We start from the raw sequence: 22,885 nt of genomic DNA on the forward strand, positions 1-22,885 counted from the left end.
CCGTGCAATAAGCAAGATGAGAATGATAGCTGAAATGTCCAACTGAGAAGGTCGGTCCGTAGCATCCTTCATATGATGCAAGGGAGTTCATATTCATAATACCTATGAACCATGAGGTCCAAGAAAATAAAACAAACCCACTTAAAAGGGAACTTTAAACCAGGTGAGAAGGAGCCAACCCTAATTAAAATTTGACACGGACCTTGGGAAGTGTTTGTTCATATAGGACGTCTGTGCAAGGAGAAATTTTTCGGAGAGCCGTCACACAAGACAGTTGGAGTACCGAACAAATCATGGGTTGACACCTGTCTTTTTTGTTTTCAAATAAGAAAAATGCCGATTAAAATATTTTACCAAACAAAATGTCTGAATTATCCCTATCACACTAATCGTCAACACCGAGTACGCATCACAACCCACCTCCATTGCCGACCGACGATTTTGTCGGTGAATCTCTTCTCTCTCTCTACCTATTTTTCTTTCTCATCTTCCTTCTATTTCTCCACTATTTCTTCGACATGGAAGACCGATGGATGTTGAGCGGCAACTCCCTCAGAGGGTGTCGCTAACTACCGATCTAATAGCTGGTTAAGTGGTCAGATTCCAATGTTCTTCTCCGGCGAGGAGAGGAGGATAAAAAAGGGAAGATATGAGAATGAAACAAAGGGCAACAGAGACGTGATGGAAGGGAGGAATAGGTGGGGGCGGGGCGGAGGGTTCGAGATCTTAAGAGGGTAATTTAGAATTTTTCTTTTTTATTGAAATTTTGTTACATAATTTTAATATTTAAAAAAATAAGTTTAAGGATGGTGTCATTTAAAAAGATGATATTGTACGTGTCAAATTGCAATAGGCGCGGAACTCTAGCTGTCTTGTGTGTTGGGGAACCGGATCCCTTGAATTGAGTAAAGGATTCAGACTGTTGAAATTTGATCTAACGGTTATAAACAAAAGATTTCTTTAAAAATTATAATAATTATAATCGTTATATCAAATTTTAACGATTCGTATGATTTACTCAAAAAATTTAGTCTCCTAAGCTCAAGAGAGAATCCGATCCCTGTACCGGGCTCCTCAAATAATTTCTCTTGTGCAAGGACGTGATCCGGACGTGATCGGGACCATCTCCACCAAATGTCATGCTTCAATCCAATCCAAACCTAATCTGAAAAACCAAACCTCAATCTCCTGTGAGCCACTTGGAAAAAGGAAACTCAGTGGTCAAGGACTAGTCATATTTCAGGGCCCTACCCCAACGCAAAAGCAACTCAAAATGATGAAATTTTTAGCAGACGGCGCCCTTACGGTCGATCCGCCGATCCTTCTTCTTAACAATTAATAATTTAATTCACTTATGTTATAATAAAAATTATATGTACAAAATATTTCAAACTTTTTAATTATTAAATTTAAATTTTTATGTTTTTAACTATAAATTAAATAGTTAAAATATTCGAAATATCTTAAATTTCACATCACTATAAAAATCTTCTTAAATGATGTGAAAGCTTGAGTCATTTGAAAGGTATACACAATATAATATATACTATATATATATATTGTGCAAGAGGAGTATTCTCATGCCTAATTATTTAGAATATAGAAAAAATAATAATTCTATTGATTCTGAAATTTTAATCCGACAACTTAAGAACGTGATATATTAATAATTGTGTTAGTTGGTAGTACTGAGTAGCCTCTAGAGATATGTGGTTGTGTGATAAAAAGTAAATTAACTAGAACAATACAAAGGAGGAAATAGAAAATAGAATAACGTATAATGATGTATTATATATTCTTTTAACTTTTAAATGGTTTAGCAAAGTGTCTTTTTTTTTAATATTTAAAGCAAAGTAATTTGAGATGATATTGTTATTAGGTGATTAACGAGAGGGCAATTACTACGTATAAGAATCTAAACTCATTTTATTAAGTTGTCTAAATTTAAACTCATTTTAATTGGTGGATTTAAAATTTTCAATGTTGTAGAACTGAAATCATTATTTGGTGCATTTATAAGTATATAAAAGACATTTTTACATATGTATATAATAAAAAAATAGTGAAAATTATGAAAAGAAATGTATACCACGCATACATACTAAAGTAACTTAATTCGTATCAAAAGAGAATAGCGCTTACATGTACGGAGGGAAAGAGTTTCTTTTTTTATTTTGATTAGTTGAGAAATGCCAGTATTTTTCTCATTGAACTTTTTTAATCTATCTTATCAGTAATTCTCATTATGTGATTTCACACGATGATCTGAACAATTTGATTTTTATGTCACTCTTTAACTATTAACTTTTTAAAATGAATTAAATTTGAAATCGTTTACACATAATAGTTATATAACAAACATACAACGCATTTTATTTAGTTAAATTTTGAAATATTGAAATCGTTAATTCAAATGTTAAATAATTTGATAAACTTGTCTCTACAAATAAACTAAAAAGTAGATGATTTCGATAATAATATACTATTACAACTTAATAAGAGAACCGAAAAATAAAACGAAAAGAAAATAGTAATTGCAAATTTCTTTAGGTTACATGCATATGATTGACGGACAGCAACGACAAGAGGCAGCTGTGAGAGCCGACACACGGGCATGTGCAATATAATCTCATTATCCAAATGAATCAAACTCCCCCCCAATCACTCCGTGTCAAACTCTCTCTCCTGCTCTCACGGACATGTGTAATATAGTATCATCATCCAATTGAATCAAACCCTCTGCCAAAAAAAAAAAAAAAAATCAGACCCCCCAATCACGTATCAATTCTCTCTCTCTCCTCTCACCACACGGTAAGATTTTTCATTATGCCGAATACACGGTTTAGTTTATCAAAAAAAATTTAAGTACGGTTTAATAAACGGAAAGAGATCATTTTCGCATCTTTTTTTCTTAATCTATTAAGTTCGGGAATTTGGATTATTAAAATTTAATCTAACTGTTTAATTATAACTTTTAAAGTGAATCCTTATTTATAATTGTTAGATCAAATTTCAATAATCCAAATCCTCTGACTTGATGATTAGGAAGAAGGAACTTAACGTGGTAAGCCATCTTTTTGACACACTATAAAATTTCTCATCTCCACCGTCTGTACCGCCGAACACAGACAAAATCCCATGTCTCTGTCTTCTTCTCACTCCCATCCTAGTTCTCTCTTCCATCCTATCCGTTTACCCATCTAACTATTCCCTCGATGTTTTTTACAATGAAATCCTTAAGAATATCCCACTAACTTTTCTGTTCTTTTATGCAAATAATTAACTAAAAAAGAGAAGAAAAAAAATTAAAAATTGAATAGTTAACTCGAATATGACTCTTACCGTTTTAATTTCTGGACTAGGATCCTTTCCTAATCTAAGAATGAGGATCCTCATGACTAAGAGATGTAGATAGTTGGATAAAAATTTAACGGTTATAATTATTATAACTTTAAAGGGACTATCCTGTTTGTAACCGTTGGATAAAAATTCAACGGCCACATCTTTTAATCATGAAGATCCTCATTCTTAGATTAGAAGAGAATCTTGGTCCTTAATTTCCTATTACGATTTGACTTTCCCGTGTAGAAGAAGCTAAAATCGGCAGAAATTTTTAATTGTTATAGTAACACAGATGGTACATCACGTGTTTTTATACAAGTGATGCCAAATTTTATATTTTACATTATTAACTTTATAACACATAAATTCCACTATTTATATAATGACACTTGCTGTACCGTGCCGGCCATACTGAAAAATCTTTCCAAAATCTGTGGTTTGCATAAGTGAAAATTTTATATAATGACATGTGGTGTACCACTTTAAGTGCCGGTTGCACTGAAAAATCTTTTCAAAATGTGTGTTTTGCATTGGTGGAAATGTAAAATGGGTCGCTGTTTGTTTTGTTATTAAAAAGAGCTTCAACACAAAAGCAGAGCACTCCACCATCTTCTGCAACTTCTGCAACTTCTGCTTCTGCTTCTCTCATAAGCGCTTTTGAGCTCAAAAGGGTCACTGAGAAAGGTTGGTGCGGAATCTGATCTTAAGATATTACTTGGGTCGTTGAGGATGGCGAGCAAGGTCACGGATCCTACGGTTAAGATCGACCCGAAATCCACCGTCGGCGGCGGCGTTGAGGATGTATACGGTGAGGACACTGCCACCGAGGACCAACTCGTCACCCCCTGGACTTACTCCGTTGCCAGGTCAACATCTCTTTTCATTAAGTTACTTTTTACCGTCTGGTTTCATATATGGATCATAGTAGCTGTGTCTGATGATGGATGATTGAGGTTCAGTATACCTGTTGTGGGCCCCACAGAATTCTATGATCCCTTGTGAAGCAGTTCTGAAATCTGAACCTTCCATTTTAAGTCTCTGAAAAGTGAAAACTGAAAAGTTTGCAGTTCTGATGCTGGCTGTTTGTTTATTTTCAATAAAAATTAGGATTTTAATAACAAAAACAAAGAATATATATTTATACATGTAAGTTTTTTGGGAAATGATTGGGTTACAAATCTAGACCATTTTTTTTTAGTATTTCTTCGGTTAATATTCGATTTCGATATATCATCATGACCAGCACATGACCACTTTTCAGTATTTGATCAGTTAATGCTTGATCGTTTTATCGTCAGTATTTGATTTTAATCAGTTCATGAATTGAAATTTGTAAATTAATTAATCATTTCAATCAACTTTCAAAGTTTTTAACTTTTTATAATACTTTTTTTTTTTTTTTTTTTTACAAACAATAGCGTTAGGATTAGATGGTTGTTAGGGAGAAGAAGATGGAGATCGAACTCACACCATAATGCATAAGCATGATTACTTTTTGCCACTGCGGTGGTGAAGCGCGTTCTCATTTGGATCAACCCCACTTTTTGTGAAATTTACTTTTTTTTTTGTTTAATTTTTGGTGTGTTTTTTATGCAGTGGGTATTCGTTGCTGAGAGATCCTCAATACAACAAAGGGCTAGCATTTACAGAGAAAGAGAGGGACGCCCATTACTTGCGTGGTCTTCTTCCTCCGGCAACTATTTCTCAACAAGTCCAGGTTTCAATTTTCAGAACACTACTTGGTATTCATCTTAAGTTGATTTACATATATGGTTATGTTTTAACAACTCAAACATGTTAGCTCGGTTAGACCAGTTGGTCATGACAGTGTTCCCGCCACCTTTCACTCGAGTTTGATTCCCCTTCCCGCAAATTAGAATAGTTTAGAAAAAAATGAAAATGTCGTTGGCTCATTTAACATGGTATACTTCTGTTAACCAGGAGAAGAAGTTGATGAATACCATCCGACAATATCAAGTCCCGTTGCAAAAATATATGGCACTGACGGAACTCCAGGTACTTTTTCTTTCACCCGGATCAGTTTAATTTGAGGTTGATTTCGAGTTTATTTCTTGAAGTTAAACTCGGTTTCCATAAGATTGAACCTGTTTCAAGTCTGTTATATTTATTGGTGTAATGTGTTAAACATTTAAGGATGTAAACGATCATTCATTTGCTTTGTTTAACAGGAGAGGAATGAGAGGCTGTTCTACAAACTTCTCATTGATAATGTCGAGGAATTGCTACCAATTGTCTACACTCCGACTGTTGGTGAGGCTTGCCAGAAATTCGGGAGCATCTTCAGGCGCCCTCAGGGTCTTTACATAAGTCTAAAAGAGAAGTACGAGTATTTGTTTACACCGTGATTTTTCTGTTTTCTCAACATGAAGTTCTAATAACGTGAAAAACTCTTGAACATTATAGGGGTAAAGTTCTTGAGGTATTGAAGAACTGGCCTGTAAGGGCTGTTCAAGTTATTGTTGTGACTGATGGTGAACGTATACTGGGACTCGGTGACCTTGGTTGTCAGGTAAGGTAGCGGAATGAATTTTTTTTTCTTTGAGTTATAAGCATTTTGGTAAAATAGCGATAGTGGAAAATAACTTGACGCACACCGCCTTGTTGAACATGCTTCAGGGGATGGGAATTCCTGTGGGGAAGTTGGCATTGTACACGGCACTTGGAGGAGTTCGCCCCTCAGCGGTAAGCGTTTTCCTATTTACTAAATAGTAATCATTGTTTACACTTCAACATGATAGGGTTGCATTGCAAATCATGGATATCATAGCATATTTATTCATTTTAATCAAGAATTCCGTGGACTTTTCTCTTCAGTGTTTGCCTGTAACAATTGATGTTGGGACAAACAATGAGAAGATGCTGGATGATGAGTTTTACATTGGACTCAGACAAAAGAGGACAAGGGGAAAGGTTTACCTTACTCTAGTCTCTAGTTTGCGTGTATGATACAGAATTATAAAGCTTAACTTAATGTGAGAGATTTTGATCGTACTTGCAGGAGTACGAGGATCTTTTAGAAGAGTTCATGAGTGCTGTCAAGCAGAACTATGGCGAAAAAGTTCTTGTACAGGTTGCTTCTTATGTTACATCATCTATACACTGGATTTTTGGAGTACAAAATTTTCATATTTTCTGAGGTTGTCTAGTCCCTTTATATTGAAATGTGCAGTTCGAAGATTTTGCAAACCACAATGCTTTCGAGCTGCTGGCCAAATATAGACCATCTCATCTCGTCTTCAATGATGACATACAGGTACAAATTAGATAACTGACTGAGCTTGCACGATAGCGTTTAGGGTGTGTACACTTTGTTTCTTTCCGCTTTGAACCATTGTCTCCTTGTTTCAGGGGACGGCATCTGTAGTTCTTGCAGGAGTTGTGGCAGCACTGAAGTTAATCGGTGGTTCCCTGTCTGAGCATAGGTTTTTGTTCCTTGGCGCTGGAGAAGTAAGAATTGTTATATATTTGTCGATATTTTTCTTTACTGCATCAGATTGGTAGAGAACCAAGAGTAGTCCAACTCTACAGCATAATTCTCATTCCACTGTTACTTGGTGATTGTAGGCTGGTACCGGTATAGCAGAACTAATAGCTCTTGAGATCTCGAAAAGGGTATTAACTTTCTAAAATCATGTGCATGCCTCATGTCAATCCAGAGATGTAAAGAACTTCTAGTCACGATTGATCAATGTTCTTCCTTCATTATTTAGTTTTCTTCGTCTCTTGTAGACAAAAGTTCCTGTGGAAGAGGCCCGTAAGAAGATCTGGCTTGTTGATTCAAAGGTGGGTAGCGTTCTCGGTCAAAATTCTGACTGTCCCTTATCAATTTTTCTAGTTTCCTCTCATACTTCACGCAGCACATGAATTGTCTTGCAGGGATTGATTGTTATCTCTCGTAAAGATTCTCTTCAACATTTTAAGCAGCCTTGGGCACATGAGCATGAGCCTGTTGATAATCTTTTGGATGCTGTCAAGGTTCGAATCATATGATATATATTTTTAGTGGATATATGTTAGTTTTATAATTCTCGGTTTTTGATAGTACATCCATACTTCATCAGGTAATTAAACCAACAGTTCTTATTGGATCGTCTGGTGTTGGAAGAACATTTACAAAGGAGGTGATTGAAGCAGTATCGTCCTTCAATGAGGTAATCCTCTTCTTTCTCTTACCCCTGTTCCGTGTCTATCTTCTTGTACGTAGGCATAACATGTTCAGCATCGGTTTTATTGACATTAAGAAATGAATGCTGCAGAAACCTCTCATTTTGGCTCTTTCCAACCCAACATCACAATCTGAATGTACCGCTGAAGAAGCTTATACTTACAGTGAGGTATAATATTTACGCTTACTATTAATCTGTCGTTACTTGATTGAGGATTTATATCAGAAAGTGAAACTAATTTCTCATTCATGATTCTTGTCCGGCTTCCATTACCAAGGGTCGCGCAATTTTTGCCAGCGGAAGTCCATTTGATCCTGTTGAGTACAATGGCAAAGTTTTTGTTCCTGGCCAGGTAATGCAAAAGTAGCTTGTAGTTGAACTTTGAAGACCAAATGTTAACACATTGGTTTGAGTATCAATAACCGAGATTTTTGTATCGTCCCAGTCCAACAATGCATACATTTTTCCTGGATTTGGTCTGGGTTTGGTTATCTCTGGAGCAATCCGTGTTCACGATGACATGCTTCTGGCAGCCTGTAAGTAGATGGCAAATTTTGAACGACGTAATTTTGAAAAAGAATGCAAAGTAGAACTTGTATCGCATTTTCCGACTTTTGCATTTACCATTTGTTCAATTTTTTGGTTTTCTCCTAAAATCAGCGGAAGCCTTGGCGGGGCAAGTTTCTGAGGAGAATTTTGCACAGGGGCTGATCTATCCACCATTGTCGAACATCAGAAAGATCTCTGCCCAAGTAGCTGCTAATGTAGCTGCCAAGGCATATGACCTTGGTAAGTTTTCTTCTTCCTTTTGTCACTTTGGTATATTCTGAGTTCTAACCCAAAAATATATCATTTCTTCCATGCCCCATGTAACTCTTTTTCATCTTATGCTTTTGTAGGCGTGGCTACGCGTCTCCCTCGTCCTGAGAATCTTGTGAAGCATGCTGAGAGTTGCATGTACAGTCCCGTCTACAGAAACTACCGCTAAACAGTGTCTGGCTCCGTCGTGTGTTGTGTGTTATGCTTTGCTTCGAGGCTATTTATCAAGAATGTGTGTTTCTGAAGATGTGCTGTATCGGCGCTTGTGAAATAAGGGAAAGATGATGCGTGTAAATCATCGGTTTGTAAAATTCGAATAAATATGCTAATTGTATTTGTTCCTGCAGATCAAATGCATTAGCCTCCTTCGCATTTTGTTCTTTGATGTCGTTACGTCTCCTGCTCAACAAATAATATGTTAGTTCTGATAGTTTCTCAAATGTGTTTGCTCAAAGAGTGCACTTATGTTGTTCGATAAAGCAAAGAATCAAACATAAGATCTCGATTGCAGGGACAAATACCTTAAACCACATGAGGTAAACCTCTTGCGAGCTAGTACGCACTTGTTGAAATGCTACTTTCCAAAAGCAAATGTATTAATTTAAGTGGCACCAAAGACTCAAAAGGAGATGGTGGGTCCCTTTTCATTCATTCAACCATTGCAGCACTAACATGGCTAAAAAGCCAAGTAAAGCAAGTTTTGATACGAATCATTTGAGGGAGTGCAAACGTGTTTGATCAAAGAGTGCACTTATGTTGTTAATACGAACGATAAAGCAAAGAATTAAACATAAGATCTCGGTTGCAAGGTACACTCTAAATTACTTTAATTATAAGCTTTTTGTGAGCGAGTGCGCACTTGTTGAAACGCTATTTTCCAAAAGCAAATGGATCAATATAAGTGGCACCAAAGATACAAAGGAGAAGGTGGGTTCCTTTCCAATCATTCAACCATTACAGCACTAGCATGGCTAAAAACCAGGTAAAGCTATATAAAGTGTTGATATTAAAGATCGGCGTTTGACCCAAAATGATATGATTGGTGTAACTCTTCGTTTTAGTTCCTGCCATTAAAAATCGATATGGTCCTTAAGATTGTACACGTAAATCATTTTGATTATTTCGTGAAATTTTTTTTCAATATTATCGTTAAGTATTGGGGTTCGTTTGACAAAAATGCCCTTAAAAAGGTGATTACATGATATTTCAGGTGAAAATTCAACAAGGATATTGAGAGATTTTTTTACAAAATAACTAAAATGATTTACAATGGACCAACCTCAGGGGCCACTTTATCGACTTTAATTATTAAGTACCAAAAAGATAAGTTATGTTAATTTCAGGAACTATTTTGATTAAAAAGGCATTAATTATTTGAGGGAGTACTCTTTAATTATAACTATGGACGACTTCCTGCCGCACCCAGTTTTACCATGAACCCCGAATATGCAGGCGTACGACACACTCTACAGTACCGTTAATTTAGAACGAACCATCTGTTCCGTACTAGGCCTGTTAGATACAGATTCTGCAACAAAAATGGTTGAAATTTTCTTGTGGTAGGGTACCAGATTACAAGGTTATATGAAGTTACAGAGGGATACGATTTGAACAGTGACGTAGCGATTATCGAGTACAGCAATCGTTGAACTATATCGAAACTTATGATAGCTAGCTTAGAAGAATGAGGAATCATCTTCAATTGCAGCAGAACTGACAAAATTATTTGTTATGTTCGGTGTAGACATTCAGATCAGCGTGAGTGTCGTAATAGCGCTGGCTCAGGTAAGTGCGGCACAAGATCGGGGGAAATCTGGAAAAGTAGACAGATACAGGAATGCAATGAACAGTGAGAATATCACTCTAAATGCTTTATGATTCGAATTTCAAAACCGCCATCCTTTGGCCGCATAAAATTTGAGTTGCTAAAATAGCTATACAATAGTTCCAGCATAATATTTGTGTCGGAACTTACTTGGGAGGGTTATTTTCAGATTTGCACGTAGGCAAACACTCAACAAGACAATCGTGACTTGGTTCCATAAAGTATGCGATCTGCCAAAGAAAAGAAGCAAATGAGATATTGATTCCAAATCCGAAAGAATGTTCTGTAAAAAAGAAAACAAAAATTAGTATATCATATATGTGAAAGTTAACATAACGAATGCCATGTAAATCCCGAGAAAAGAAAACAAAAATCAAGTAATTGAGCTTATGTACAATTCAGGCACAGATACAATAAGTGAAATTGACGGTTTACATTTGAACCAAATGATAGACACAACGAACAAAATAATCTTACACAGCATAAAAACACTGAAACTGATGTAGTCTAGTACGCCATGAAATAGAAAAAGTAAAGAAGAAGAGGAGTCATACAGAGTATCTGTCTTGACCGTTCCCTACAACTCTATGCAATGTGGACCTGAGCACAAAAACAAAGCAGGAGTATGCATCACAATAGTTGAACACAAAAATTCTAAAAGGAGAATGTACATATAATAAGATCCAAATGAAATGCACAGCTCCAAAATGCCAGCATTCATCTTCTATGAGCATATAATGCAGACAGAACTAAGAGATGCGTGCTGTACTTGAAAATGCCGTTGCTCCAGCGTTCCAGCATGTCACCAATATTCACTATAAATGCACTGAAGTAATAAACAGAAAAAAGAATGTTACCATACTGAATTAAAAAGGTGCCTTTGCATTATATTTGCTACTATGGTGGCAAATATAAAATCGTGAAACGTTCCAAACATGCTACTAGCAATGAAGCATATATCCGCAAGGAAGGATATAACTATAGCACATATGAGTCAGCCAGAATTAAGCCACTTTAATGATATCAATCTTCCCCGGAGGGTAGAATGACTAACCCTTTTATTGGTGGTACATATTCCCATATTTGAGGTTTTGCATCCTTATCTTTGCATATCTGCAAAGAGATATAGGTAGAATAACAGATTAATAATGCAATAGTTACACCTGCCTTCTTAACAATGGTAATATAGCTTGAGTTCACAGCAGCACTCTTACTTGGAGACCTGCAACATCATCTGTTGCCAATAGGGTTATAAAACCAAAGTCCGAATGAGCTCCAGCTCCAAAAATTCCATTCGCTGGATCAGAAACTTGACCTATATAACAAATGAACATCGTCTTAGGAGTTAAAATAGTTGTAGGATCAAATTAAAGTTACAGAACTTTTGATTGAAATTTACCATCATAGTGTAGTAAACGCAGTGTTGCTATAGCCTCGCCAAGCATTTCTGGTTTGTCGAAGAAATGGATGTCGAGATCAAGAGCAAGGGCCACAAGCCTACCAACTGACTTAGCCACCTCCCTGAAATGATTTTCATGAAAACAGGTCTCCTCAATGCTTATCATCCACTCTAGAAAGAACTAATCTAGAAGAAGAAATATGGAAAAGGATTATTGAAAGTTATGAAACTAATCAATCATTCATCCTAAAAACTTGTCACTAACATAAGGGATATTCTCATAGCAATCGACACTACAATATTCTGCTGAACAGAGTTGCAAACTTGGCAGCAGATATGAGTAAAAGCCACTATTTAAAATGCCAAAAGGGAAAACAACGATTTCTAACATGGAACAAACATTGATCACATGCCCGTCGAGACACATGCACAAGCACTCTGATCATACAAAACATATGTAGTTGCTAAGTACAAGTGCACAACTTACAAGCATTGTCTATGATAATCCTCCATGGTCTCCCTCCACCCCGGCAACACTTCTACAACGAAAACAAATAGTACGAAAAGATCAATAACACCCTTCTATTGCTAGATGCTAAAAGTACGAAAGGGCACTATAAAACCAAATTTTGCTAGAAATCCAGAATTCAATTCCACATCTTGCAGTTATTTACCTGGAGCAGGCCAAACATTAGGCCCATAAAACGGCTTTTTAGCTTCTGGGTCATCTTCTTGTAGCTCAACTCCTATGTAATACCCCTCCTTGTAATCTCCTACTCATCGAACAAAACCCGAATTTTATGAAAGAAGAACAAAAACCCTGAATTTTAATCCACAAAGAAACAACCAGAATTTGTACTTTCCTAGTGGTTTAATACAAACCGTGAACTTGGTTTTCATGATCGAGATGCTCGTCGAGAGAAGGGGTATATCCCCTGTAATTCTTGTTCCTCAAAAGCTCCATTTTTGCACTCAATGGCAATCCGAAAAGCCTCCTGCTCTGATCAAACACCTTCGCCATGAACTCCTCGCTTATTCCATGATTCACCAGGTAGAAAAACCCGCAATCCAAACACGCCTAAAACAACCCAGAATTTAGTTTTTCTTCACTACCCAGATTAGAAAAACAGAAAATCGTCAAACCCAGAAAAAAGTTGAAGAATTTATGCGGGAGTCGTAAGTTTCTAACCTGTTTGAGTAAAGAGACGGATTGGTGGGTGTCGGGGCTCGAGGGATCGATGCAGTTGAGGGCGGAGACTCTGGCAACTCCGTCGCCGTTTGTGATTTGGGTTGCCATTTTCCGGGGAAACTCAAGTGGCAGGACTTGAGAAGTCAGTGTATGAAATCGACTGTGGAGGACAATCTTTTGGGTTTTTTTAACGAAAAAGCTCACGTGGGCAATGAGACCACGCACTATCCTCGGTTTTTTTTATGTAATTCTGGTTAGCCGCCTATTTTGCTGGCTTTGTTTGCCGCCTTATGTACGTTGTTCTGTCTCTTCTTTGTGTACGTGGAGCTGGACGGGTTTGCCACCACACATTTATGCGGGTGCCATGTGCGGTTGTAACGTATATTTTACACTAAAAGTCAAATCGTTAAAGTAGAGTTGGCTGCCCAAAAATGCGTGTGTAGAAGTTCAAATTCGAGTGAGGAGTTTCAAACCTTTTCTCGCCAGAGCATAAATCAATTCGTGTTCTGGTTCAAAAGTAAGTTGTCTTTGCTCAAGTGAAACACAGACGACTCGCCAGTGATTCTGTTCCTTCTTTCTTCATTCGGAACAGCCCGAGCTTATATTTCAAGTTATAGTATTAGTATTTGCACATGTTAGAACAATGATGAATTACTTGCACCACACAGTTGTGTTTGGAGTCTCATCAAAATGTAAGTCAAACAAATAAGATATGGATACATATTCTTAACAACAAAACAAACATTTAATTGTTAAGACTAGTCAATTTTGTTGTTTATTTTTTTGGGTCACCTTTTCTTTTTTGGTAGATTATTCACAGGAGCGACCCAGCAATCTAGGCTAAAAAAGAGGTAGTCGACCCATTTCCCCCTTTTATTTTGAGTTAGTCGTGATCCAGAGTTTTACTGATTTTGGGCCAAAATGGTAATCGAAACTGTCCTTAATGGCCGTTGTCAAATTTTAATCTCTGTATTTTTTTTTGTCATAATGTTCTTCTATATTTAAATATAGTGGTGAGATTTAGATGGGTGAGCACACAAGGATGATAGCATTAAGAACAAGAATATCCAGGTGGTGTAGGGGTGGTTGTAATTGAAGATAAGATGAGAGAAAATCGGTTAAGATGTTTTGGACACGTGAACCGAAACATATAGATACTTTTGTTAGAAGATGCAACTATGAAGGATGCTCAATGAAAAGGGGATAGAGGGAGATATAGAAAAACATGGAAATAGATTTAAGAAAATATTTGGTGTACTTGGAGCTAACGAAAGAATTGATGCAAAACCAAGCGCATTAGCATTCTTGGATTCAAACAACTGACTATACTCAATGAGACAAGACTTGGTTGTTGTTGTTGTGTGTGTGTATATATATATATATTGTTAAGATTGTGCTACATTTGACCAAGTGATGGTGATTGGTGGCTCTCAAATCGTATTTGTCTTTCTCCTATTAATCTCATTCTAGTAAGTTTACTTTTTATAATGGCTAAAAAACAATTGTATGATCAAATTCATAATGTTTTTGTTGGGATTTCTTCCCTAAAAAAAAAAAAAAAAAAAAAAAAAAAATTATAAAATCTGCTCAAAGTCACATTTACCACTTTTTATCAAAAAATTCTTTTGATTTTATATGTCAATAAATGTTAAAGTGGTGGGAATACAAATTATTTAAATTTTTGTTGGGATTTCTTCACTAAAAAATTATAAAATCTACGCAAACCCAAGTTTGCTACCTTTTATGAACAAATTCTTTTGGTTTTATCTGTCAAAAAATGTTAAAGTGGTGGGAATACAAATTAATTAAAGTTGAACATCCAAAATATATCTATGTAACGTTCAACACACGTTTAGCCAATCAAGGTTGCACTTTTTGAACCGGCCCTGGGTGCTGCCTCCCAGGTGTCTAGTACAACTTTTTCAAGTTATTGTTATATCAGCATTTGTTGTTTTCGCCCATACCTTATATTATAATTTATGACATTTAGTATAGCATAAATATTTGAAAAGTTGAGCAATGTCCTCCCTTAAAATAATTTTTTCTTTTCACTTAGTCCTCAGAACTTTCATTTTGGCTTTTCGTTAATTCTATGATGTACAGAGTATATGACCAACTTCAGGAATATTTGTCTACAAAGAGCTACATGACGTATAAAGCATATGACTAACTTCTGGAGTAATATATGGCAACAAAAAACTACATTCACAACGAAATATGTAAATAATTGGAACTCTTGGTTGTTGAGTTATGAGACAAAACTTAGGAATTGAAGGTTAACACATTTTTAGCAAATTCAAGGGTTTACACTATATGCAAGCGGTGGATTGCTCTGTGTTAGGGTCTTTCTCTTTAATCCATTACGTTTCGAATTCAAACTTCCCCTCTTTATAGTGTACATTTGTAGAAAATACCACTTGCACTAAAAGATATATAACACTCTCAACTTGACAGAATAATTGCGAAGATATGTGACAATGCACAATGATGTAACAGTCACACTATAACAAATTGCTAGCCGAATGACTTGCTAAATTATTACGAAAGGCCAAAACTTGATTATCCAATTAAATTGTCAACTTTCTGTTCAATCAAAAAGAAAAAGAAAAAAAAATGTTATCTTCATAAAAACAAATAAAATCGGGTGATACATGTTTGTTTGTAGTATTTTCTAACCATTCTTTTAATAATTATTATTATTTGAAAAACACTTGAATCAATTTCTACTAAAGAGTACTACAAATTAATTTTGGTGCGGCAAACCAAACCTATAAATAATTACATAAACGAACTGCAGAAAAATTAAATGGGATGGCGCAAACTGCAAAGTCACTGTTCGACGGCGGGGATCATGGGGGAGCGGCAGAGAGGGCAAGAGTTGCAGGCGACAAGCCAGGAGGAGATACACGTGGCATGAAATACATGGCCACATGGGACTTGTTTACCAATAATATTGTGATCCTCCTCACCACCTGATTGCAGTCCTTCCATGCAAACCGCACAAACATCATCGACTGCAGTAACAGGACTTGGCATGCATTCAACTATCAAGGAGCTGCAGGTTGAATTCGATGCTGCAATGATACTGTTATTATTGCAGTGGGCAGAATTGGAATTCTCAGCAAAAGACAAAGTTAAAGCTTCATCCAGATCAAATTCATCAAGGTCGATATGGTAAGTTGATATGGTGTTGAGCAGTTGATCTGAAAATACAGTTGCCATGGAAAGTTTTAGGGTTTTTTTGGCTTTGGACACGGATGAAAAAGATATCTAAATTCAGTGAACAAGAGGTAGAAGATGCTATATTTATAGAGAGAGAGAATGAAAAATTTGCAAAACCCAAGAAAATGAAGGATAAAGACTTCTCGTATACCATAATCATTATTTAATTAACTAGTTTTTCTTAATTATTAGTTTATTAAATAATGAACTAAATTTAAAAATTTGATTAATTCAAATGATGTAGCTGTCTACATTAAATACCATCTAAAATGGTATAAAAATATGATACAAAAACATGATAAGAATAGTATTAGACGAATCATTCAGGAAGTAATTGACTATTATGTGGAGGAATGTGTACGAACCTGACCAAGCGTGTCTGGCTAGCAGATTGGCAATTGGGTCTAAAACCATGGGGTCAAGTGTTTACTAGGTTTAGACTGTGCAAATTTGACTTGTGGTAGTCTGACTCACACCCAATTGGATCGGCTAGTCAAGTACATTTATATATAAATATATGCAGTGTACCTTAACTTAAAAGATAATATTTTTAATTAAACTTTGCAAGTGAGATGTGTTAAGTTTGATTATTACCAAATATGAATGTGAACCACATTATTGCTAACCTATTATGAGGCTTAATTCACTCTCTCACCCCCTTAGTGTAGAAATATCGTTAGTTCAAAAAAATAAAATAAAATAAAAATTGCAAGTCTTGTACCTCGTGTATTTAATGTCCAAAAATTACTGGAGATAGTGAAACTGAATACTGTCACATGCGACATGTTATAATATAGGTGAAGGGATCATATTATGCTTTTTCTTTTGAAAATGATAAGATAATTTCATTAAATTTAGTTAAATTAGAGAGAGTTTTGAACTTAGATGCAAATAGTGTCATGTTGTAGCTAACTTTACTAAATTAGGTTTGCAATGATAAAATTGTTGAAAATGCTGGTGGGTAGTGAATGCCCACAGTACTTTGGCAGAAGTTTTCAATGCCCATTCAAAGTGAAATTGAATTTGTAAATGCATGGAGGTTGTATTGTCAAAGGAAGTACTGTAAACTTCAACGTGCAGTTAATGCATCAGTTTGGAGTTGCTTTATAAATAGAGCACTTCGTATGCTTTCAAGAGATAGAAAAATATACAGACAGAAAGAAAGAAAGATCAATAACATCATCTATTCCTTCGTATTTATTTGTTATCCTCTTGTGCTATAGTTTCTATGTGACAATTTACATCTGCCTCGCACCTATCATTAAAAGCTTATCTCTCTAACTTTGACTTATTTATAACACATTATCAGCATGAGTCTCTAAAATATAATCATTCTCTTATTTCTCTTCGCCAAACGAAAGAAAGAAAAAAAAATGTTTCCCCTAAGGTTTTTACTGTTCATTTTCTTCCTCTGCCTCAACTGCACGGTATACCCTCGCGACGAACTGTTTGCTCCATGTCTGCTCTTAGTTTTCAACCTAACGGTTACATACATCTTTGATTTTTTATTTGGTGTAGAGATTGATTACTAACCCAATATTTATGTTAATTTTACTGCAATCCAAGATGGTGCGGTACAATCGCCCATCTTGAACTGCAAATTTATTCTTACTACGATCCAAGACGGTGCGGTATCATCGCCTATCTTGGACTGCAGATTTAATTTTACTGCAAATTTTAGGTGGAGAGGTATAATCGCCCACCCTACTCAGCATATTTAAATTTGCCTGTCGTTTAATTTCATTGCAATTTTAGGTGGTGCGGTATAATCGCCTACCCTACTCTGCATATTTAAAATTTCTTGCTACTTGAGTGGTGCAGAATAATCGCCCATTCTATGTTACATTATTTCAATGAGAATGGTGCGGTACAATTGCCCTCCTCATTTACCCTGAAAATCTCGAGCCAAAAGTTTCGAGTGCTTATCATTTTGGCCTGAAGATCAAAATGAAATATTTGTAAGAACTAGAAGTTTTAACATTATATTCCTCCAGGGATACATATTATTACAAGTTCTTACACATCTCATTTTCTTCCAGAAAAGAAAATGGAGTACTTGGCGAAGCTTGAATTTGCTGCCCTGGATATTATCGGTAAGAATTACCTTACCTGGGTACTGGATACCAAGATCCATCTGGAAGCAGGAAATCTTGGAGATACCTTCAGGGAAGAAAACATCTCATCCTCTTAAGATCGGGCGAAGACCATGATTTTCATTCGTCACCATCTTGATGAGGCGCTAAAAAGCAAGTACTTAACGGTTGAAGATCCGTTAGCTCTCTGGAATGCCTTAAGAAACAAATACAATCACCAGACAACGGTGATTCTTCCAAGGGCCCGCTATGAGTAGACTCATCTGAGGATCCAGAACTTCAAGTCAGTAGCAGAATACAATTCTACGTTGTTCAGAATTACCTCTCAGATGAAGCTCTATGGGGATACTATTACTGAGGAACATATGCTGAAAAAGACTTTCAGCACATTTCATACCTCTAACGTGCTCCTGCAGTAGCAGTATAGAGCGCGAGGCTACACTGAGTACAGCCAGCTGATATTTGTGTTCTAGTAGTTGAACAGAATAATGAGCTCCTGATGAAAAACCATCATTCCCAACCTATTGGATCTGCACCATTCCCAAAAATGAATGTTACTTCCCTCGAAGTGAACGCCACATCCTCTGGTGGTGATAATCATAAACGAGGACGTGACCATAAGCGAGGTCGGTGGAATAGGAAAGGCAAGAACCAAGGAGTTCAGTTTCACAACTAGGTTCCGAGGCATAATTCAAGCCCGAGCTTTAAAAATGTGAATCGCCACAAAGGCAAAGCTTATATGAACAATACTTCCAGGAATTCTGAAGGAGCCTACCATAGGTGTGGTGGCAATGGGCATTGGGCGCGTACTTGTCGTACCCCAAAACATCTGGTGGATCTGTATCAAGCCTCCCTCAAGGAGAAGGGTGTCGAGACTAATTTTCTCGACCAGGTTAAACCAATGGATATACCTGATCCAGTGTTTGACTTATCAGGGCAGTTGAACACAACCCACCTAGATGGTTCAGACTTTATTGTGGAAATGGGGAATGAAGTATACCGGTTTGACTAAATCATTTATGTTTGATGTACTTTTATTATGTTGAAAACTAGCATTTCAATTCAATAAAAGTGACATTTCCTGTTATAAATTGTTTGTTAACTGTGATTCCATTTACTCATAAAGTATGGATAAAAACTATGATTATTCTCAGAACATGAGAAATGGCAGAGATATTTGTCTTGCAGACAGCGCAACCACACATACAATACTTCGTGATCGAAAATATTTCTCAAGCTTAATACTTACAAGAGTAGGGTAACAACAATATCAGGACCTTCAGATGTAATTAAAGGCTCAGGGAAAGCCCAGATTATGTTACCAAATGGAACAATATTGTTCATATAGAATGCATTGTATGCTACTCAATCTACTCGAAATTTGTTGAGTTTCAAAGACATACGCTTAAATGGATACCACATTGAAACGAAAAGTGCAGAAAATGTGGAGTATCTATACATTACCTCCAATGATACCCAAAAGCGTATATTGGTGAAGTTGTGTGGTTTGTCGAGTGGATTGTATTATACATATATAAGGACAACTGAAACACATACTATCATGAACCAGAAGTTCATTGATTCAAAAGTTTACATGCTTTGGCATGACCGTCTTGGTCATTCAGGATCTACCATGATGCGTAGGATCATTACCAACTAGAATGGACATCCATTAGTGAGCAGACACATTGCTATCTCAAATGATAACCCTTGCAAAGCTTGTTCTCAAGGGAAGTTGGTAATTAGACCATCACAACTAAATGTTGATGTTGAATCTCTATCATTTCTGCAAAGAATTCAAAGGGATATTTGTGGGCCTATTCAACCATCATGTGGACCATTTCGATATTTTATGGTTTTGGTTGATGCATCTACCCGATGGTCACATGTTTGTCTCTTGTCTACTCGGAATGTAGCCTTTGCGAGACTTCTTGCTCAAATAATTAAGTTATGAGCACAGTTCCCAGATTATCCCATTAAGTTAATCCGACTTGATAACGCTGGTGAATTTACATCTCAAACCCTTGATGATTATTGCATGACATTGGGCATTGATGTTGAACACCCTATTCCTCATGTCCATACTCAAAATGGTTTAGCAGAAGCATTGATCAAGCAACTTCAGTTAATAGCTCGCACTCTGCTTATGAAAACTAAATTGTCAGTCTCTGCATGGGGATATGTCATCTTACATGCTGCATTATTGGTTCGATTGAGACTTATAGCCAACCATCAATACTTCTCAGTACAACTCGTGTTTGGACATCAACCAAACATTTCACATTTATGAGTTTTTGGTTCTGCTGTTTATGTGCCTATTGCACAGCCGCAACACACTAAAATGGGACCTCAGCGTAGGTTGAGAATTTACGTGGGTTTTGATTCACCATTAATCATTAAATATTTGGAACCCTTGATAAGTGATATGTTTACAGCTCGTTTTGTTGATTGTCACTTTGATAAGACAGTCTTCCCGTTGTTAGGGGGAGAAAAGATCGTTCCAGAAGAACGGAAATAGCTGATATGGGTTGTTTCCACCTTGTCTCATTTTGATCCTCGCAACATTCAATGTGAAAATGAAGTGATAAGGATTGTTCATCTTCAAAGCATTGCCAATCAAATGCCAGATGCATTTAATGATGCTATGAAAGTGACAAAATTACATATACCAGCTGCAAATGCACCTGTAAGAATTGATGTCCCTGTTGGACAAAATAAAGTGACAGCGAATGATTCATCTGGTGCACGCCTTAAGCGTGGTAGACCCCCAGGTTCAAAAGATTCAACCCCTTAAAAGAGAAAGTCGATGACACAACTGAATCCAAATGAAATCATTCAGGAAGAGAAAATGAATGACAAATCCATAATTCATGATTCTGGACTTCAAGAAAAAGAAAATGTCTTTGATGAGACACATATCCCTGAAGAGACAGAAGTACATGAAAGTAAAGAAATCTCTATAAATTATGCATGTACAAATGAATTGTGGGATCGGAATGAAATAATCATCGATGATATGTTTGCATTCGCAGTAGCTACTGAAATCATCTTAAATGATGCTATTGAGCTCCACTTTGTTGATGAATGCAAACAGAGGCATAATTGGCCTAAGTGGAAAGATGCAATCCAGGCAGAATTAAATTCCTTGGAAAGGCGGAATGTTTTTGGACCAGTAGTCCAAACCCTGCCTGGTGTAAACCCCATGGGTTACAAATGGGTATTCACAAGGAAACGCAATGAGAAAAACAAGATTGCAAGATACAAAGTACGATTCATTGCACAAGGCTTTTCTCAAAGACCTGAAATTGATTATAAGGAGACATACTCTCCTGTAATGGACGCAATTACGTTCCGTTACTTAATAAATTTAGTGGTTTCAGAAAGACTTGACATGCGACTTATGGATGTCATCACCGTATATCTATATAGAGAATTAGATACTGACATATATATGAAAGTCCCAGAAGGACTTAAGTTGCCTGAAACAAGTAACAAACCACGAGGTATGCTCTCGATCAAATTAAGGTGATCATTGTATGGGCTGAAACAATCTGGACAAATGTAGTATAATCGTCTCAGTGAGTATTTGATCAAAGAAGGGTATATCAACAATGTTATTTGCTTTTGTGTGTTCATTAAGAAATCCAATTCTGTATTCACTATAGTGACAGTATATGTTGATGATATGAACCTAGTTGGAACTCTTGAAGAGCTCAATAAAACTGTTGAATATCTGAAAATTGAATTTGAAATGAAAAACCTTGGAAAAACAAAATTTTATCTCGGCCTGCAGATCGAGCATTGTGCTAGTGGAATTTTGGTCCACTAATCAGCTTACATTGAAAAAATTATGAAGTGATTTGGTATGGACAAGGCTTATCCACTTATCACGCCAATGATCGTTCGTTTTTTTGACATTAAGAAAGATTCATTTCGTCCAAAAGAAGATGATGAACTGGTCCTTGGTCCAGAAGTATCATATTTGAGTGCAGTAGGTGCTTTGTTGTATTTAGCACAATGTACTAGACCAGATATAGCTTTTTCAGTTAACTTGTTAGCAAGGTATAGTTCTGTTCCAACAATTCGCCATTAGAAGGGTATCTAAGATGCATTGTGATACCTTCATGGGACAACAGACATGGGTCTCTTCTACTCAAAGAACTCCACAAATGACCAGGTTCTTGTTGGATATGCAGATGCTGGTTTTCTCTCTGATCCGCATAAAACCTGCTCACAAACTGGATATGTGTTTAAGAATGGAGATATAGCAATCTCATGACGCTCAACCAAGCAAACATTAATTGCTACATCTTCAAATCATTCAGAAATATTTGCTTTACATGAAGTAAGTCGTGAATGTTCTTGGTTAAGATCAATGATCCATCATATCCGGAATTCATGTGGTCTAACTTCGAAGATAGATAATTCAATTGTCATTCATGAAGATAATGCAGTCTGTGTTGCCCAAATGAAGGAAGGATTCATCAAGGACGATAAGACTAAACACATATCTCCAAAGTTTTTCAATGCACATGAGCTTCAGAAGGCTAAAATTATTAAAGTCAGACAGATCTGTTCAAATGAAAATCTGGCAGACTTGTTCATCAAATCTCTACCAAAGTGCACGTTTCAGAAGTTAGTGCAAAGTATCGGATTACGTCGACTTATCAAACAGCTAAATTTGGAAAATGCGGAATCAGGGGGAGATACATATCAAGGGGAGCACCCATGATTAGGGGTGGTTCGGTATGGGATCCCATACCGAAACCCTTGTCCCGATTCCCAAACCGAAATTTTTGGGAATCCCAA

General features: G+C 36.5%; 3 protein-coding genes across 4 annotated transcripts; 1 reads left to right on the top strand and 2 right to left on the bottom strand.

Annotated features, from left to right (window-relative positions):
• Nucleotides 1-3,938: 3,938 nt before the first annotated feature.
• On the top strand, nt 3,939-8,723 carry LOC137746757 (NADP-dependent malic enzyme). The gene is made up of 19 exons (XM_068486767.1): nt 3,939-4,208; nt 4,939-5,059; nt 5,284-5,358; nt 5,532-5,683; nt 5,767-5,872; nt 5,980-6,045; nt 6,178-6,273; nt 6,362-6,433; nt 6,533-6,616; nt 6,712-6,810; nt 6,928-6,975; nt 7,093-7,146; nt 7,240-7,338; nt 7,425-7,514; nt 7,620-7,697; nt 7,807-7,881; nt 7,975-8,065; nt 8,190-8,318; nt 8,429-8,723. The coding sequence occupies exons 1-19, from the start codon at nt 4,072-4,074 to the stop codon at nt 8,515-8,517; spliced, it is 1,761 nt and encodes a 586-aa protein (XP_068342868.1). The 5' UTR covers nt 3,939-4,071; the 3' UTR covers nt 8,518-8,723.
• A 1,151-nt stretch (nt 8,724-9,874) lies between these two features.
• On the bottom strand, nt 9,875-13,006 carry LOC137747493 (2-oxoglutarate-Fe(II) type oxidoreductase hxnY-like). Of its 2 annotated transcripts, none has more exons than XM_068487615.1 (11): nt 12,762-13,006; nt 12,455-12,650; nt 12,247-12,345; nt 12,060-12,111; nt 11,573-11,694; nt 11,388-11,488; nt 11,228-11,286; nt 10,943-10,999; nt 10,728-10,773; nt 10,324-10,403; nt 9,875-10,161 (listed from the first exon to the last, which is right to left on the bottom strand). In XM_068487615.1, exons 1-11 carry the CDS (start codon nt 12,867-12,869, stop codon nt 10,071-10,073), a joined length of 1,011 nt encoding a protein of 336 aa, XP_068343716.1. In that variant the 5' UTR covers nt 12,870-13,006; the 3' UTR covers nt 9,875-10,070. The 2 variants fall into 2 exon arrangements, with proteins under 2 accessions (XP_068343716.1, XP_068343717.1); XM_068487616.1 differs by having other exon boundaries at nt 12,455-12,676; nt 12,762-12,896.
• Nucleotides 13,007-15,590: 2,584 nt separating this feature from the next.
• Nucleotides 15,591-15,983, bottom strand: LOC137746959 (E3 ubiquitin-protein ligase CIP8-like). Its single transcript, XM_068486961.1, has one exon. It carries the CDS (start codon nt 15,981-15,983, stop codon nt 15,591-15,593), a length of 393 nt encoding a protein of 130 aa, XP_068343062.1.
• Nucleotides 15,984-22,885: the final 6,902 nt, after the last annotated feature.

Source organism: Pyrus communis, chromosome 10 (genome assembly GCF_963583255.1).
Source record: "Pyrus communis chromosome 10, drPyrComm1.1, whole genome shotgun sequence".
Taxonomy (NCBI): domain Eukaryota; kingdom Viridiplantae; phylum Streptophyta; class Magnoliopsida; order Rosales; family Rosaceae; genus Pyrus; species Pyrus communis.

Bases quoted from the DNA above. Each gene is read 5' to 3' on its own strand.
- LOC137746757 (XM_068486767.1), top strand. From the start codon at position 4,072: ATGGCGAGCAAGGTCACGGATCCTACGGTTAAGATCGACCCGAAATCC. The intron at 7,339-7,424 runs GTTCGAATCATA...ATACTTCATCAG, and splicing joins ATCTTTTGGATGCTGTCAAG to GTAATTAAACCAACAGTTCT. The intron at 8,319-8,428 runs GTAAGTTTTCTT...ATGCTTTTGTAG, and splicing joins TGCCAAGGCATATGACCTTG to GCGTGGCTACGCGTCTCCCT.
- LOC137747493 (XM_068487615.1), bottom strand. From the start codon at position 12,869: ATGGCAACCCAAATCACAAACGGCGACGGAGTTGCCAGAGTCTCCGCC. The intron at 12,651-12,761 runs GTTAGAAACTTA...GGGTTGTTTTAG, and splicing joins CCGTCTCTTTACTCAAACAG to GCGTGTTTGGATTGCGGGTT. The intron at 12,346-12,454 runs GTTTGTATTAAA...TTCGATGAGTAG, and splicing joins TCATGAAAACCAAGTTCACG to GAGATTACAAGGAGGGGTAT.
- LOC137746959 (XM_068486961.1), bottom strand. From the start codon at position 15,983: ATGGCAACTGTATTTTCAGATCAACTGCTCAACACCATATCAACTTAC.